Source organism: Aureococcus anophagefferens (genome assembly GCF_000186865.1).
Source record: "Aureococcus anophagefferens unplaced genomic scaffold AURANscaffold_7, whole genome shotgun sequence".
Lineage (NCBI taxonomy): Eukaryota > Pelagophyceae > Pelagomonadales > Pelagomonadaceae > Aureococcus > Aureococcus anophagefferens.
Window position 1 is genome coordinate 1 of NW_008705567.1, and position 15,306 is coordinate 15,306.

Genomic DNA, 15,306 nt, shown 5'->3' on the forward strand with positions numbered 1-15,306 from the left:
CCGCTCAAGACGTCCTCGGTAGTTCCGGAGCGTTTCCTCGGCGCCACGAGTGATTCCGGTCGCCGCGCAGAGCATGTCGCTGTCGTACGCGTCACGACATACTAGACGAGTGCCGGGCTTGACCAGCTGCGTGCGACGCTGCGTTGGCGTCGCCCGAGCGGCGCGCGAAGGACTGCCGCCACTGGGAGACGGCCTTCGAACGCCCCGGGCGGCGCGCGTCGAAACGTGCGAGTTCCGCAACCAAAGCACCTCAGGGGTCGCCCAGGGGTACGAGGCCTTCGTCGCCACCGCCCAGGCCCGGAGGGACGCGCACAGAGCGCCGACTGACACGCCCGCGGCCGCTCAGCTCTCGACGCCGGCCCGTATCTTTTTGTCCGACCAATGGGAAACCAGCTTTTGCTCATATCGACGCCTCCCAGGCGCGGCCAAACGCGGTCCCAGCACCAGATTTTAATACAGGATCCCCGTCAGTTACCACCTCCGAGTAGGAACCCAGGGTTGCCCGGATATCGGCGTCGCAGAAGTCGCAGAAGTCGAAATTCATTTTCCGTCAGCCCCCCCTTGGTTCAGCGCGTAGAATGTGGCTGCAATTTGTTGGGAGTTAACTCCGAGTCCCACGAAGCTGCTCTTGAATACGCCAGGGCTCGTGATTGTGGCAGAGGGTCTACAAAACTGGGTTTGAGAGTGATCCGAAATTATACCGGACTTTGATCGCGATGGGATAAGGCCGAGTAGATCCAGTGTTCTGACACCAGCATCGGGACAGGCTTGCTGGTAGGTGAATCTTCCCAAACACGCAAGAAGCCGCGGTGCATCGATCCGCAGGTCCATGATTACTTGCTGCGCACTCTCAACCTGAATACCAAGTGCCCGCCTGGAAGCTAAATGAAGCGTAAGGACACGATAAAGTTCTGGAATACGAGGTCGCTTATTTGGAATCATCTGAAGATTCAAGCACAGTTCCAGCTCATTGCAGAGTTCGTAGGAGGCGATCGCCGCACATTGAGGCTCACTGAGTACCAGCGCTGGGAACATGTGAGATATTTTAGATTCTGTGAAGCACGAAAGCTGCTGAAAGTCTTGGCTGCAACCCGCAGGGCTTCCGGCAAATGCAACTGCCCGCGTGGTAGTCATATTATCATCACGCAACTGTTCCCGAGCTTTGCATTGAAGCCAGCTATCCCAGACTAGGTCTGCTGCATCTGCCTATACATGGAATTGTTGTGAATCAACAACAGGGCTCAGGCACTGGCACATGCGTAAGTCGATTTGGTACCGTTGAATAGTTTACAGTTCTCAACCATGAGTTTGACATCTTGCTCGAAGGCAGCCAGTCTATGATAAGACTGCTGGGCACAACTTATCTTTGAACGCACGATGCTAAGATCCATTGGCTGGCGAATAACTGCAGAATAACCAGTCACCTGGGAATTGGCCATGTTTAGGTTACGCGAGGCTCTCATTTCAACCGTATCCGACACCGCAGATTACTACGTTGTCCGTCACGGGGAGAGCAAACAGATTCGACGTGTCCGTTTTCTTGAGCTGCATCCAGCAATGTTCAAGGCTTGTCTGAAATTGCCCGCATGCTAGCGTCGGCGACTTCTCGCCGTTTAGTATGGATTTCAGTCGACTGATCGCTGCATCATCCCACGCACCCCGTGAAACAGCTCCATCAAGAACAGTCGCAACACGTCGTGCCAATCCAGCAGCTGGCACTTTCAGACTGAGCACGACATCGATAAATAATATTGGATACAATGATGAACGGCCACGGGTCACATCATGCTTGAGTCCACGCCATGCCAGTACCGCAAAAGAATTGAGGAGGGTACCCTCGGTATGGCCTACCAGATCTCCGAGTGCCGAGTAAAGATGGGGATCTGCAGCACGACGAGCTGCAGATCCACCTCTCGATGTTGTCGAACGTGAAGCCACGAATAGATTCTTGCGTACGCCTGGAGCGACACTCGAGAACCATCGTTCAACAAGTGATGCCAGGATCATACGAAACCGCTCAGGAATAACCATGCAACACCTGAATAACATTCTTGATCAACGCGAATTCCTTATAGTACGCAGTGCAGACTTCCAGCGAACAACTTTGGGCAGCCTCATAAATGCATCCTCGGGCCACTTATGAAGTGCACAGGCCATATTCGCTGGCATTTCCCCCGGCCAGGTCTCTGTCAGTGTCACAGTCACTGGGTGGAGCTCTGGTAAACATGAAAAGGCCCAGGATGACTCAATTAGCGAAACGCGCACATTATAGCCCAAATTTGGGACTACCGCCTCGAGACGACGACGCAATGCGTCGACGACTGCTCCTCGAGCAGCTGCACGGCCACGCCCGCCATGATTTGCATCCAACAATGAAAATGTCCCCTCAACCTCTGATAAAACGGTGCCAGTATCAACAAGGTTTTTCGATTGCCATGAATGCAACGCTTGTATAGGACTCACCGCCGCCTGCACGAAATGATCCAAATAACTCAACTGGATACACGCACCAAAGCAGAGCGCAACCCGGCCATGCAAGTCACTCAAGCGGCATAAACCCTCTCCCAAGAGCCTAGCTAGATCTAGAGTTACAGTTTTTGTTTCCGTCCACTTGGCCTTTCATATCTCCCACTAGCCTGAAGCTAAAGGAAGCAAGGTAAACTCCTCCCACAAGGGGGGGCTGAGCTCAATTCAGTTAAAGGTGCCAGAATGAAGGCCGCCGGACCGCGCTTGGATGGCGCAGCCACCTCAGCGGGGACGGAGGGGGGTAGGGCAGGGCGGGTGCTTCATTTTGGATGGAGCAGCCACCCCAGCCACACTCCTGCACAACAATGAGGGTAAATGACTCAGCCCTTCAAATGCGATTTCGCGTCGCGCGTCGACTGTGACGATCCGCGCGTCATGATCGCAGGATACCCGTACTTGGCGCGCCTCGGCCCGGTACTCATACTAACTAGCGGACGGAACGAGAACCTTTTAAGACGAAGCTATGGTTCGAGCGTCTTTACCAACCCCCAACCACGCGATAATGCGGAATCATGCAACGATCCCAGTAGCTTCGAGCTCCGCTAGTGTGAGCCTGATGCACGTGCGCAGACGCGAAGTGCTGCCGGTCGCGTGGTGACTCGAACCGTCCTTCGGGGGCTGGGATGGGGCGCGTTTGATCCCCTCGACCCCATTTTGATGTCTATCGACCTCTCGCAGCATCGGAGATCGTATATCACCATCCCCAGTCAATTCCCTTCAGTAGGGCTGGGTTGGTCGGTCGTCGCCGCCGCCGCCGCCGCCGCCGCCGCCGCCGCCGCCGCCGCCGCCGCCGCCGCCGCCGCCGCCGCCGCCGTCGTCACGCGCGCGTGGAAATTCGAACCCGCAATCAAGGGCAGCGGACGTCCGGAGATAGCATTTCAATTCTACCCGGGAAGGGCGAATTCGTACATAAACCACACGAAGCGACCGTCGACCGAGGGGCTGCCCCGTTCGACGTGAAGGTGTCCACCTGACAACCGCGTAACGCGACGCGCGCATGATGTCGTGGACGCTGAGACGCACTGTACCGTTACGCGGTTGTCAGAGCGACTCCGGACCCTCCCCCGGGGCCGCGGTCGCAGCCCATAACGTGCGCAGCGGCGCTTCAACGCGATTCAATTCAGCGTCCGGGGGTTAGTATGTGCGGTAATACCCGGGCCGGGCATATGGCCCTCGGTAATACCGCGGCAATTACCGGCAATTACCATACCGGTATTTTACCCTGAGATTACCCGCCGGCTATACCGCCGGACGCCGCCGGACGCGCGCCGGACGCCACCGGACGCCGACTCAGGACCTGACTCAGTCAGTGCCAGTGTGCGAAACAAAGTCGCTCCAACAATTACCTGGTATTTATATCTTCAACAAAAAAGTAAACACTGCACAGCAACTTGAAGATACGCTACACGCTTGCCGACCGGAACCAGCGACCCGCACTCTCAAACTTCCTTGATGAATACGGTTAGCGCGCAAACTTGCCTTACCATCTTCGGCGTGGCCATAATTCGCCAATTTTGCTTAGCCGCGGCGCAGGGAAGGACCGAAGGGGGAGAGAACAGCGAAGGGGGGCGTAGGGAAGCGTCACGGGAGGACACGACTAGGGCGGAGGCGTACGCGAGCACGGCGACGAAGAGGGCACGACGACGTAGGGCGGCTACTGCTCGTAGGCGACGCCGAAGGTCCCGCCGGTGCCGCGGGCCGCGCGGGCGTAGGCCGCGTCGCGGGCCCGCTTCGCGGCCGCGTCCCGGCCGTAGTCGGGCCGCGGGATCGACGACGGGGCGCCGATGAGGCCGAGGCCTTCGATCTTGATCCGCGCGACCGCGCGCACGGAGGCGACGCCCCACTCGCGGTAGAGCCGCTGCTTCTGGATCGACTTCGCGTGGTCGAGGCTCGTGGCGCCGGCCTCGACCCAGGTCCGCTCCGCGATCTCCTCGGCGGCCATGGCCAGGACCTCGTGGGCGCCCTTGCTCAGCTCGCCGAAGTAGCCCGCCACGAAGCCGACGACGGAGCCGAAGGATCCGAGGCGGCGCTCGAAGGGACCCGGCGAAGCCTCGTCCGGGTAGAACTTCTTGTCGAGCTTCTCGGCGTGCAGGCGGTACTCGCGGTTGATGATGCCCGCGCGCTCGTCGCACGGCAAGGTGCCGCCTCTGCGGGCGGGCGACCGGCCGTAGCGCGACTTGGCGAAGCCGATGGTCTTGACGTCGGCGAGCTGCGCGGCGCGGCCGCCCGGCACGAGCTTGAAGTCCGGGACGATGCCGGCCTTATCCCGGGCCCCCTTGCCCGCGTGCTGCTCGAAGAAGGACGTGGCCGCGTCGGCGGGCACCAGGTCCGCGAAGACGCCGAGGACCTCCCGGTCGTAGGACACGCGCGCCTCGCGGAGCGAGCCCTCGATGACGGTCGCGACGCTGTCGTGCCAGGCCGTCCGCACGCTCTTGCGGTTCAGGATCCTGACGTCGGTGAAGAAGACGTGGCCGAAGGCGTCGACGACGCTCGACGTGTTCTGGATGCGCCTCGCGACGTGGGGGATCATGCACGGGCTCTTGACGCCGAAGTAGGTCGCGGCGACCTCGGCGAACTCGCCGTTCGTGAAGGCCGCGCAGCCCACCGGGAGCGTCGTGAGCCAGGCCCTCGCGGCCTGGTCCCGCGCCGCCTCGGCGGCGCAGTAGGGGAAACCGTCGATCGCGAGGTCCGCGAGCTCGGCCTTGTAGGCCGCGAACGCCACCTTGTCGAGCTCCGCCGTCAGGCGGTGCTGCATCTTGGGGACGCGCACGCCGCCGTCGCCGACGCCCGCGTCGGCGAAGGGCTTCGCGAGGAGGCCCTCGTGGTCCTCCTCCTCGGCCACGGCGGCGACCATGGAGTCCCAGGCCGCGAGCATCTCGACGGCGGTGGCAGAGAGGAGTCTTTAAGCGGCTAGCAGCCTACTAGGGGTGACTCCTCGCCAAACGCACCAGCTCTCTCCCTTCCCTGGCATGAGCACGTCCACGAAGAAGCAGCCAGCTGGGGACCGAGGCCTCCCTCGGCGGACCATGCACCGCACAAGGCGCGCAATGGTCCAATGCTGATGCGAGCCTGCGGATTCGAACTCGGCCAAGAGCCCTACACCGCAGCCGCGCTTTCCGCGGGGCTAGACTGTACCTTGAACCGGCCGCCAAAGCAGCCGGCCCGCCTCCGTGCAGTCGTTACACGCCGCTGGATTGAACTGGTCCAACGACGCTCGGGATTCCCGCCCCGCCAGCTGCCCCATGCTCCTCCGGCACAGTCAATGGCAGCGACAGGTTCTGGTCGACGGTGGTCACCGTCGGCCGGCGGCTTCCCCCGAACAGGAGGCGTCGCTGCGCGTGGTCGAAGGCGACCGCTTCGCCCGCTAGCCTTCGCGGCACCGCCTGGCCGGCTAGCCGCGTCGGCCTGCGCGGGCGTCGCTGCGTCATCACCGCGCTTCGTCCCTATTCCAGGCAGGCCGCGAAGCCCGCCCGTCTCGGGCGTCCGCGCGGCTCCCTCGGCGTCAATTTTGCCTCTGGCCCTGCGGCTTGGCCGCACGCGCGGCCGATTTTCAGGAGGTGTAGTACACGTCCCGCCCGCCGCCGGCGGGAAACAATAATTAAATATTAATTATTTAATTCGAGTGGGCGCGCCTAGGCGTACGTTGTTTCGCACACTGGACTCAGTGAGCCGGACGCCGCCGGACGTCGCCAGACATCGCCGGACGCCGCCGGACGCCGGCGCCGGACGCGAGTCCGGACGCGGCCGGACGCCGACGCCGGACTCCCGGAGGCCTTCCCGGACAACGCCTCGGACAGACCGCTGGTGACCGTCCGGACGCAAAGTAGCACTGAATCCTCCGTCCGACCAGGCGATCGCCAGGATGGCGTGGCTCTCCGGTGCAAACTCGTCCATAGCATCTGTGCGTATTTCGCGTGCATATGTTGGTTCTTATTTTGTTTTTTATAGATTAAAGCAAGGCACCGCGTGTCTGAGGTTCATATTGATGGCCTCGCGCTACTAAAGCTCGTCATATTCGGTGTCACGTGAGCTTCTGCTCTAGCATTCTACGTTACAGGTGAAGCATTGTCGCGATGCCCTTCCCAAGATGGTGGCGGGTTCGTTGCTTGGTTTGGATCAGGGATCGATCCTTGAGGTGACGCATTGTTTCCCATTTCCTACTCCAAAGTCTCGAGAAGAGTATGGAGATGGCGTGGAACTTGGTGATGGAGTGGATGATCTTGACGGTGAAGAATACCAAATGGAGATGATGAAGATGCTTCGCGAAGTCAATGTTGACAACAACTGTGTCGGGTGGTATAAGTCTATTTATGTGGGATCTTTTTGTCAGACCCCTCTCGTGGAAACCCAGTTTAGCTACCAAGAGAATCTAAGTGATAATTGCGTTGTGTTGTTGTATGATCCCGTCGAGTCAAGCCGCGGTGTTCTCAACCTGAAGGCCTATCAGCTTTCAGAACAATTCATAACATCGTACCGAGCAAAATCAAACTCCTTCGTGGCGCCATCCGCAATCCTAGTTGAACTTCCTCTTCGGGTTAGAAACCCTGGTCTCATCACGGCATTCTTGTATGACCTCCACGCATCGGGCCAACTTCGAAAAGAGCCTTCGAGCGAGCCAAATGCAGATGCAGCGCCACTTGAACGCTATCTTGAACATTGTTGCCAATGGGTTGATGATCTTGTTGAAGAACAAGGGAAGTTTCAATACTACCTTCGCAACGTCGAACGCCACAGGGATCAGCTACGCTGGCATAACAAGCGCAAAGCCGAAGGAGACCAGGAGGACGCAGATGCGCCCACATGGAAAAATACCACTCAACCTCCTCGTCTCGATTCATTACTCATCGCCATCAGATCCATCAATATTGTACGCAGATCGGTGCGCATTCTACCTGCGCTCTCTCGAAGCTGCACCTAAACGGCATTCTTTGCAAACTCGCGTGATCTCGCACGGAGAAATGGGCAGGCTTTGTCAGTCGGCCAGGTCATAGTGTCCTCTAACAGAATATGACTCGCATTGGGCCAGGAAACCATCCAATGAAAAGGAGCGCATAACGACATTGCAGCAAGGACCACCTCATGTGAAGTCAGCCACTTCGGAGGAAACCACCAAATCTCTCAGTTGAGAGCCTTGCTTGCATGGCCGTCGCACAGTGCAGGCGCGGGGGAGCGGCACGGGGGCGGCAGGCATAGCCTGGACACGAGAAAATCAACGAAGCTGAGCTCGCGGACCCCCCGGCCCCCGGTCGCCCTTAAGTGCCCCACGCTTGGCGCTATCTCTGTGGGGCGTGGGGTCCGTGCGGGGGTCCTAGACGGGGGTCCGTGGGGCCCAGGTTCCGCTTTGCCGTAAAAACTCTGGACCGGGGGCCAGCACCTAGGTTCCACTGCTTGTGCGACTTCTCAATTATTTAGGCTATGGCAGTTTATGCGCGCGCGCAGTGCTGCGCCGCGGCCTAGTAGTACTGAGCCGGCGCAATTGTTGTTCGTTGAGTAGCCTCGTGATTCCCCATCATCCCCGCAATTTACATTACCCTGCTCCCTCTCTATCGCGACGTCACACTATGGAGATGGCACTGCAGTTCCCCGTAACGTTAACATCAACGTTCCTTAGTACCCTAGTTTGGGGTATCTCTCTCTAGGTTGGTTCAGGCATATTCATCTCAATCTTGGTAAGACGCTCGTCAATTGATTTTGTAAGGTTGAGGATTTCGTTTAGCGTGTTGTTTAGGCTTTCAAGGTTCATCATCATCTATACTATATAGTATATATTTATTCTTATACTGTTTTTTACACACGGTATGAAAATGGTATGCCCTGCATGGAATTCATAACACTGCTGCGCCACCTGTGGCTAATTACGTTGGAATAAATGCATCCGCATGAAGCTTTGCTTTATTCCAATGACCCTGGAGCAAAAGAGTGGCCGAAACGAGCCCTATATTTAAGCAACATGTGGTCATCAGCAGGAGCTGCAGGGCAGTGTGTGGGCCGCAGGGCTTCACGGATGTGCTCGGAGACCGATGCAGCGGCTTGTCCGGTGCTCTAGGCGCCTCAAATGGCTCATATGGCACGATGTCCATAAGTGCAACATAGGCGTAGGAAAGTTCAACTTAAAATTACCACACGTAGCGTAGCAGCGTTATTAATTCCATGGATAGCGTTGGTTGTGAGCTTGTTTGAGCTCTAGAGCTCGAACGAGTCGATTCTCAGCACTCATTTTGTTTGTTGGTTGAGCCTTTGCAGCGAAACGACAATTAGGTGTGTAAGGACTAGTATGTCGAGGCTCAACTTGTGCTCTTGCACAGACTATCCGGCGAAGATGGTCTGCACCGCGCGGCTGGTGCCTGGAAGAAGTTGGTGTTTGACTCTGGTCGGCAAGGTATCGGATGGACGTGGGCCAGAACGCTGCGAGAAACTAGATGCTCTCTGCTTGCCAGTGGGCCTCGGGCGCAGTATTGGCAGATACGCACATAATCTCCAGATCAGGGAGTTGCAGGCGGTATTCAAAGCTGCGTTTCATGTTATTACATGTCGGCTGCACTCTCGAAAGCTGAGGCAGCATCTGCAATAGTGTCTGATAACAATGTAATGAGACTGCCGTCTTTCGCTTGGAAAATATCATCCAGTGACCAGAACTCGCAATCTTTGAGAGCCAGGTGTATGGAATGCTCTGGCAGACGCTGAAGAATGGCATCGGTGGCATTGATCGCGCCTGGTCTGCCCTCCATAGCATGGAGGGCAAGACCACCAAGGCGACGGCGCAGTTGCTTTGCGACATGCATTCTAGGTTCAAGCTCAAAAATAGTCGCATTCGGTGGGAGTCGTATGATGGGTTCTGATTTCCGATCATCAAGAAAGTTAGCTGCAGCCTTCGAGACACGATGAGGCCGGTGATCATTTTTGAGAACAACACGCCTATGATTCACTAATGCAGTTACGTGGTCTCGAGACTGACACAGCTCGCCTACCACGGGATCTTGCGTTTTGTATCGTCATGACAGCGTCTCTTGCAGCAGAGGGCATCGAGGAGTCTGCAGGGCGCGTAATTTTTGGAGATCATGGAGCTTCCGATTGGATCACCACAACAAATGCACATATATTTCTGGGAGACGAGCTGGGTATGCTCGTCTTTTGCGAACGAGAGGGACCACTGACTGCCGTTGGCGTGACTGGGATGCACTCTTTCATTGATTTTGTCACCAACAGTGCAGTCAAGAAGGGGGGGGCTGGAGTGGACTTCCGTGGTACCTCGAGAGCTTGGAGGTGGCTGAGTCTGGAGTGAGGATTGACGCCGAGAAAAGATGCGGGCACCATGAGCCACATATGCCTGTGTACTTAATTTGGTCTGAGGGTCCATGGCCTTGGTCAGTGTAGCAAAGCTCGAGGGCGGGAGTAGCGGTGGCTCTGGTGCAGAGGTGGACGCGATTCGAAGGGGTTGCCAGAGACCAAGCGCAACAGAGGTTGCAGCAGCCTAAATCTCATAGCTGGAACCACGTGCTGAGTTAGGAAACGATAATCAAGAATGTGTTCACATGACGCGGATACACGTGCGCCCCCATCATCCTTGATAGTAGTGGTGAGATTACCCGCCCTGTCGAAGAATGGCAGCTCCATGTCTGTCAAGCTCTCTGCCTCATCAAGAAAGAGTTTCATAGCCCTTCCAATGGCGACGTGGGCGCAGGCACGATCCACCAGGCGAGCAAGGTACGCATCCATGAGTTTGACCCCAGGCGAAGCAAGGGACGCAATTGACGACTCTTTCCCGATTGGGTTTGCATCAGCACAGCGCGCGAGGACCGCAGCCTCGACGGCCCGGAGCCTGTCCCGCTCAACGAAAGCAAAATTAGGATCAACCTCACTGCCATCAAGCGAAGAAAATGCACGGATACGGGCGTGCAGTAGCGCAAGTGCTGGTTCGCCGCATCTAACCTAGAGCAGCAAGTTTTACGTCCGAGAGCGCCTCAAACATGTAATGCATCATTGTCATCTATTCAAACTTCGGGCCGGACGCCGACTTCGTGCAACAGCAGTGCGCCGTGGGCGCCTGAGGCGGGCCTCTTTGAGCCAGGCTGCGTAGCTCGCGCCAAAACAATCATCACAGTGATCACATGATTCGAAAGTGACCTGATTTGAAATGATTCAGCGTTGACTGCCGGAAATTTCAGTGCGTCCCAATCATCTGTCAAATCTGAGCTATCCCAAACCATTACGCGACGCTGAGTATCACAGCAGTCTCTAATGCGATGTGGAGAACGTAGCGTAAAACTTTTTGAGAACGATAAGTTCCAACCTCAACTCCGAGGGCCTTGGCTTCGTTCAAGACCTAAGATAGAACTCATACTGAACAGGCAAAAGACAGACCCTGCAGCGAGCGAAAATAGGCCCAACGTCGCCCTGTCGTTTCGCACACCAAGCCATTCTCTCACTTACAACCCGCCTTGTAGTGCCACCAAAGGAATGATGAGCGCGACGCCATGCTCGCTTCCAGTTTTCACGGGCCACATTTGCCAACGAAGGCTTGGGCGTAGAGTTGGAAAGCGTTGGGGACTGATCAAGTTGTAATTTCATGTAAGTTGAGTCATCACACCGTGCAAGTTGAACGGCATCTCGCCACGGTATTAGCACTGTTGCCCCTGAGACATCAACTTCGCTGCTGGCTGCCAACGCACGCGCACATGCGCGCATCATGCAAGTTGCCCCAATCTCAGCTTGCTGTGTAATAGAGAGCGCAAGTGATATATGAGACATGCGCTTGAGAGCTTTGTGCCTAGGCCCACACTAGCAGTTCCCGAATGTGTTCAGCTCTGAACGACCGGACGCAGAGGAGCGCACTCAAGGACCGTATTGGCGAGGGCCTTGCAGAGCAAAATCTGCACGCACGACCCCTCGCCAGGGGATCTCTTAGACATAGTTTTCCACCTAATAGCGACGACTATCTTTGTTTGAATAGGCTCCCGTAAAATAAGCCAGGCGATACCCACCTGGCTCGAACCGGTGTCGCACACGCCATGTTAAGCGCTCGCACCTTGAGCCTCGTGTTCTCATTTACGGTTGTGACACAGATAGAGTGAGGTCGTTGCCGAGGGCATTTTGGAACAGCTACATTTGGCATGTCTTGGACTACTGCGACAAATTCAGTCACTGTGACCGTAGTCTTGATAGGTAGTTGCGGCTGTGCGGCTTGAGAATCTCTGGTAATCCGTGTCATGGGGACCCGACGAATGACAGGCGCGGGCAACAAGCTGGCGCGGTGGGGGCGCCAACCAGTTGTTGGTGGGTGCGCCCTATCAGACATGCAACAGTAGTATGCTGCGCCTATGATGTGTCGGCTCCTCAAATACCTAATGGAATGTGTAGTCTCGTCCATGATACAAGACTGGAACGCAAGCGACGGCTCTCAGCGGAGCAGGGAGGAAGGTAACAAACCAGGAAGACCGCGACAGAATATGAACTATTTCATAGCCTGCGTCAGTCCCATAAGTTGTGATGTGAGCCTTGCCCAGCCTGTGGTGTGTTTGAACGCTATATGCTTCGCGGAGTTGACATGCACCCGCGAGCGTGACTTCCACCGCTGAAGGCGGGGGCGGATCCCCTGTAGTTGCCTTTTTCAAAGCCCGAGGTACGGGAGGACGCACAAGCCGCAAGACTTTGCGTTCGTCGTATGCGACGAAAGGTGCGTCGAGGCTAGGATCATCGCTGAGGGGTACAGTCTGTGCGCCGTAGCGCTCTGTGAGCAATGAAAGTGGTCCAAGGCCATTGAGCAACGCCACACGAGCAGCCTGAGACCTATGACGCTGCCATGAATACGCTGGCCAGCATCAAAGACTCAGACAGTCACGCAACAACCGATCGGCCATACCAAACATCATATATCTTAGGCGACGCGAAAAGCTCACGAAGCGCCTCTAGCAAGGCCCCTCGCCGTAGGGCATACCGATGCCACGCGCGACAACTCCCGTGCGCCGTGCAAACGAAAGCGCTAGAGTCTGAGTCCTCGAGGCACTGACGCAGCGCGCCAAACAATGGGACAGCGGATACGGCATTCACTAGCGCCGACCGGAAGTGCGGCGTTTCGAATTCGCACCACGTGTCGCGAGGTGCACCGCAATTATTGCCCAGTCCAGACACGCGATCGTCACCCAAGCCGCGCAAACGCGCGTCCTGGCGCCGAGCAATGGCCGCTGGTACTGTGGGTGGGCGTAGTCCAAAGAAGAGAGCCCCGTCCATCGCATCGCACAGTGCTTCAACCCACACCTTGCCGGAGATCACACCCTGCCGTAAGAGCTCTTCGTCAGAACTCGTGTGTTTGTAAAGCGCTCTGCATGCATCGCTGACATCGCAGACGAGCGCATGCAGCTCTGGCGCTAAGTTAGCCTTTGCCTCTGCTGTCCCTGAAGACCATGCTGCCTTCACACGTGACTGCAGTAAGGAGCCATAGAAGGAAAGGGGCTTCAAATTGTGTGTGGAGGGAGAGCCACGGCGCCGTGTCTGTTCGTCTGCCGTCATCGATTGTTATTGTTTCAATGTTTTGCAATGTTTTGCGAGTCCATGTCGGCGTCGTCACGCGTGAAGACGGCCTTGCATGTTAGCCGACGAGATTTACACTTCAGCGGCGACATAAGAGGCTGTTATCGAATGACGGAGGGCCGTCCGCACATTACTACACACTCATTACATACATTTTCAACAGCAGGCCTTACGCCGGCGAGCGGCGACAAGCGAGCCGATCGGGCGTGATCCTGGGGCCGAGGCGAGAGCGCCTCGAGCAGCAAAAAATCGACGTCCTGCGACGCGCCGCGCGCCACCGCGGCCACGCCCCGCGCCGAGGCCCCGCCTAGACCGGGACGACCTATGGATCTATCGGTTTCCCGAAGGAATTGATCTACAACCATCCGCAGACGAAGTTGTTGGACGTTGCCGGGTTCTACTGTTTCGCGGAGGCCGGAGACGGGCGCCGCGCCTGCCAATCGCTGCGCGGTCTCCCCAATTTGCTTTTAAGCTCATCAGTGTCTTAGTGGGCGGCGATCCATCCTCTAAGTCGCGGCGTCAGGTGCTCTGGGCGCGCGCGATCGGGTCCAGACCGCCTCGGCGCCGATACGACGCTCGACGGCTGGACCGCGGGCTGGGAACAGTTTCGTGGCGGCTGGGGCCCGTACGGACGCGCCATCTATGTGTCGCATCGGGCCTGGGCGAAAGATCTCGTTTCACTGAAGACCTCCTGGCCCGAAGCGTCGCTCGTACTACTTCGGCCCGCGGACGCGCTTTTCTCGGCCGCGGCGCCACGAGCGGGAATCGGTGTGCGGTCTCCCCAATTGCGCTTTATGATACGTTCCTATCGACCCATGACCGCGTGGCACCTGCGGCGCGCTCGGGGGCGCGTGTTTCAGCGACCTGCCGGGCGAGTTCGCAAGTGGCCCGCAGCAGACGGCTCTGGTTCAGGCCTAAATTGGTAGCCTAAACGTCCCACGACGACGCGGCGTCGCGCGTCGTGTAGTTGCAGGACCCGCCGCGGCATTTTCGATGCGCCGCCGTGGTAGTTCTCGCAGTGTCAAGAGTCAATTTAGGTGAAAATGAGCTATTTTGAGCCCCTGGCGGCGCTCCAAGGCGCTTTCTGCCGCGGTCCAGCCGCTCGCGGCGGCGGCCGGGACCGTCGATGGACGGACAGGTCGCACGAACCTCGACCGAGGCCCGGACGCGGCCGTAAAGGGCGGCGGAGACCATTCGCCAATTCTCGGCCGAGACGCTTTCGGCGACCGTCGGGCACCTTGTGGGCGTCGGAGACGGTGTAGATCGCCGTGCAGGAGCTCTATGATGTCGAACCGCCCGGCGGAACACAGCCACGGTGATCGGTCGACGCGAAACGCTGCGTTTGGTGCCGAATTCATTCGTTTTCGGGCTATTTGAGGCCATTTGGGACCAGATCAACCTCTCGCACGCCGATTTCGCAACCCGGGGCGACTCCGATGCCTTGGCCCGCTCGTAACATTCGGTCTACGCCTTCGACGACAGCCAGCCCACCATCAGCGCCCACAGGCGCACCGCGGCTCGCGTTTTCGGTCGAAGCGTTTCGGCGCACGGCGGACATTCGCGAGTCGTCGAAATTTCGACACGCGACCAAAGATGTGTCGCACCATCGACTCGTACCATCATGGCGAACGTCCGGTTGCAAGAGCGCCGGAGAACTCGTCGATTCGCCGCCGCATGGCTGGACCGCCGGATGACGGCGTTTTGGGCCCACGCCGTAGGGGCGCGCGCGCGTCTTCTCCGGGGCCAAGGAGCTGGTCAGAGACGGCCCATAGGCCACAGACAACAGCGCAAATCGTGCGGGGCCTTCTCCGGGCCGGAAACGCGACGATTGCCTGCCTCCTTATCGATGATCATCGTCCGCCACTGCTCTTTGCGGCTCGCCGCTCCTCGCTCGCCGGCGTAATACTATTAAATTTTATTATCCCTTGGAGGCAGTTCGGAGCTATGGGCCTGCTTCTGCTCCTGACGATCGCAAGCGCGCGCCGCGCCGCGTGCCTGGGCCCGGTGCCGCCGGCGCGGGGGTTGTCGCTGCTGCGCCTGCGGTCGGGCGGCGGCGAGGCGGCGTCGCCGGCGGGGATCTGGAGCCTGAGCGCCGCGGACCTGCGCATCGCCGGGTCCGCGGCCTGCGGGTCCTACATCCAGGGCTACACGACGGGCGTGCTCGGCGGGTCGCTCCTCTTCCTCGTGCCGCGCTTCGGCCTCTCGCCGCGGGCCGTCGGCGCCGTCGCGACGGCGACGACGCTGGGCTCCGAC

The 15,306-nt window shown here is 58.1% G+C and overlaps 5 protein-coding genes across 5 annotated transcripts in view; 2 read left to right on the forward strand and 3 right to left on the reverse strand.

The window, feature by feature from the left end:
- Positions 1-540: 540 nt before the first annotated feature.
- AURANDRAFT_71405 (hypothetical protein) lies at positions 541-2,556 on the reverse strand (the record flags this gene model as incomplete). Its single annotated transcript, XM_009038181.1, has 5 exons — positions 541-1,206; positions 1,260-1,424; positions 1,492-2,038; positions 2,090-2,469; positions 2,511-2,556. The coding sequence occupies 5 exons, from the start codon at positions 2,532-2,534 to the stop codon at positions 541-543; spliced, it is 1,782 nt and encodes a 593-aa protein (XP_009036429.1).
- Positions 2,557-4,180: 1,624 nt separating this feature from the next.
- AURANDRAFT_63354 (hypothetical protein) lies at positions 4,181-5,401 on the reverse strand (the record flags this gene model as incomplete). The annotated part of the gene is made up of 1 exon (XM_009038180.1): positions 4,181-5,401. The coding sequence occupies one exon, from the start codon at positions 5,399-5,401 to the stop codon at positions 4,181-4,183; it is 1,221 nt and encodes a 406-aa protein (XP_009036428.1).
- A 970-nt stretch (positions 5,402-6,371) lies between these two features.
- On the forward strand, positions 6,372-7,444 carry AURANDRAFT_53340 (hypothetical protein; the record flags this gene model as incomplete). The annotated part of the gene is made up of 3 exons (XM_009037761.1): positions 6,372-6,427; positions 6,475-6,534; positions 6,584-7,444. 3 exons carry the CDS (start codon positions 6,389-6,391, stop codon positions 7,442-7,444), a joined length of 960 nt encoding a protein of 319 aa, XP_009036009.1.
- A 492-nt stretch (positions 7,445-7,936) lies between these two features.
- On the reverse strand, positions 7,937-13,216 carry AURANDRAFT_71407 (expressed protein; the record flags this gene model as incomplete). Its single annotated transcript, XM_009038179.1, has 11 exons — positions 7,937-8,870; positions 8,943-9,441; positions 9,495-9,997; positions 10,078-10,455; positions 10,549-10,650; positions 10,754-10,849; positions 10,900-11,293; positions 11,359-11,445; positions 11,508-11,867; positions 11,953-12,312; positions 12,365-13,216. 10 exons carry the CDS (start codon positions 13,030-13,032, stop codon positions 9,051-9,053), a joined length of 3,339 nt encoding a protein of 1,112 aa, XP_009036427.1.
- Positions 13,217-14,997: 1,781 nt separating this feature from the next.
- Positions 14,998-15,306, forward strand: part of AURANDRAFT_63357 (hypothetical protein) — a gene marked incomplete at both ends in the record, with an annotated part of 2,666 nt that continues 2,357 nt past the window's right edge. The window contains one exon of the mRNA XM_009037762.1: positions 14,998-15,057. Within this exon, the coding sequence (XP_009036010.1) occupies positions 14,998-15,057 (60 nt within the window). The remainder of the gene's footprint in view (positions 15,058-15,306) is intronic.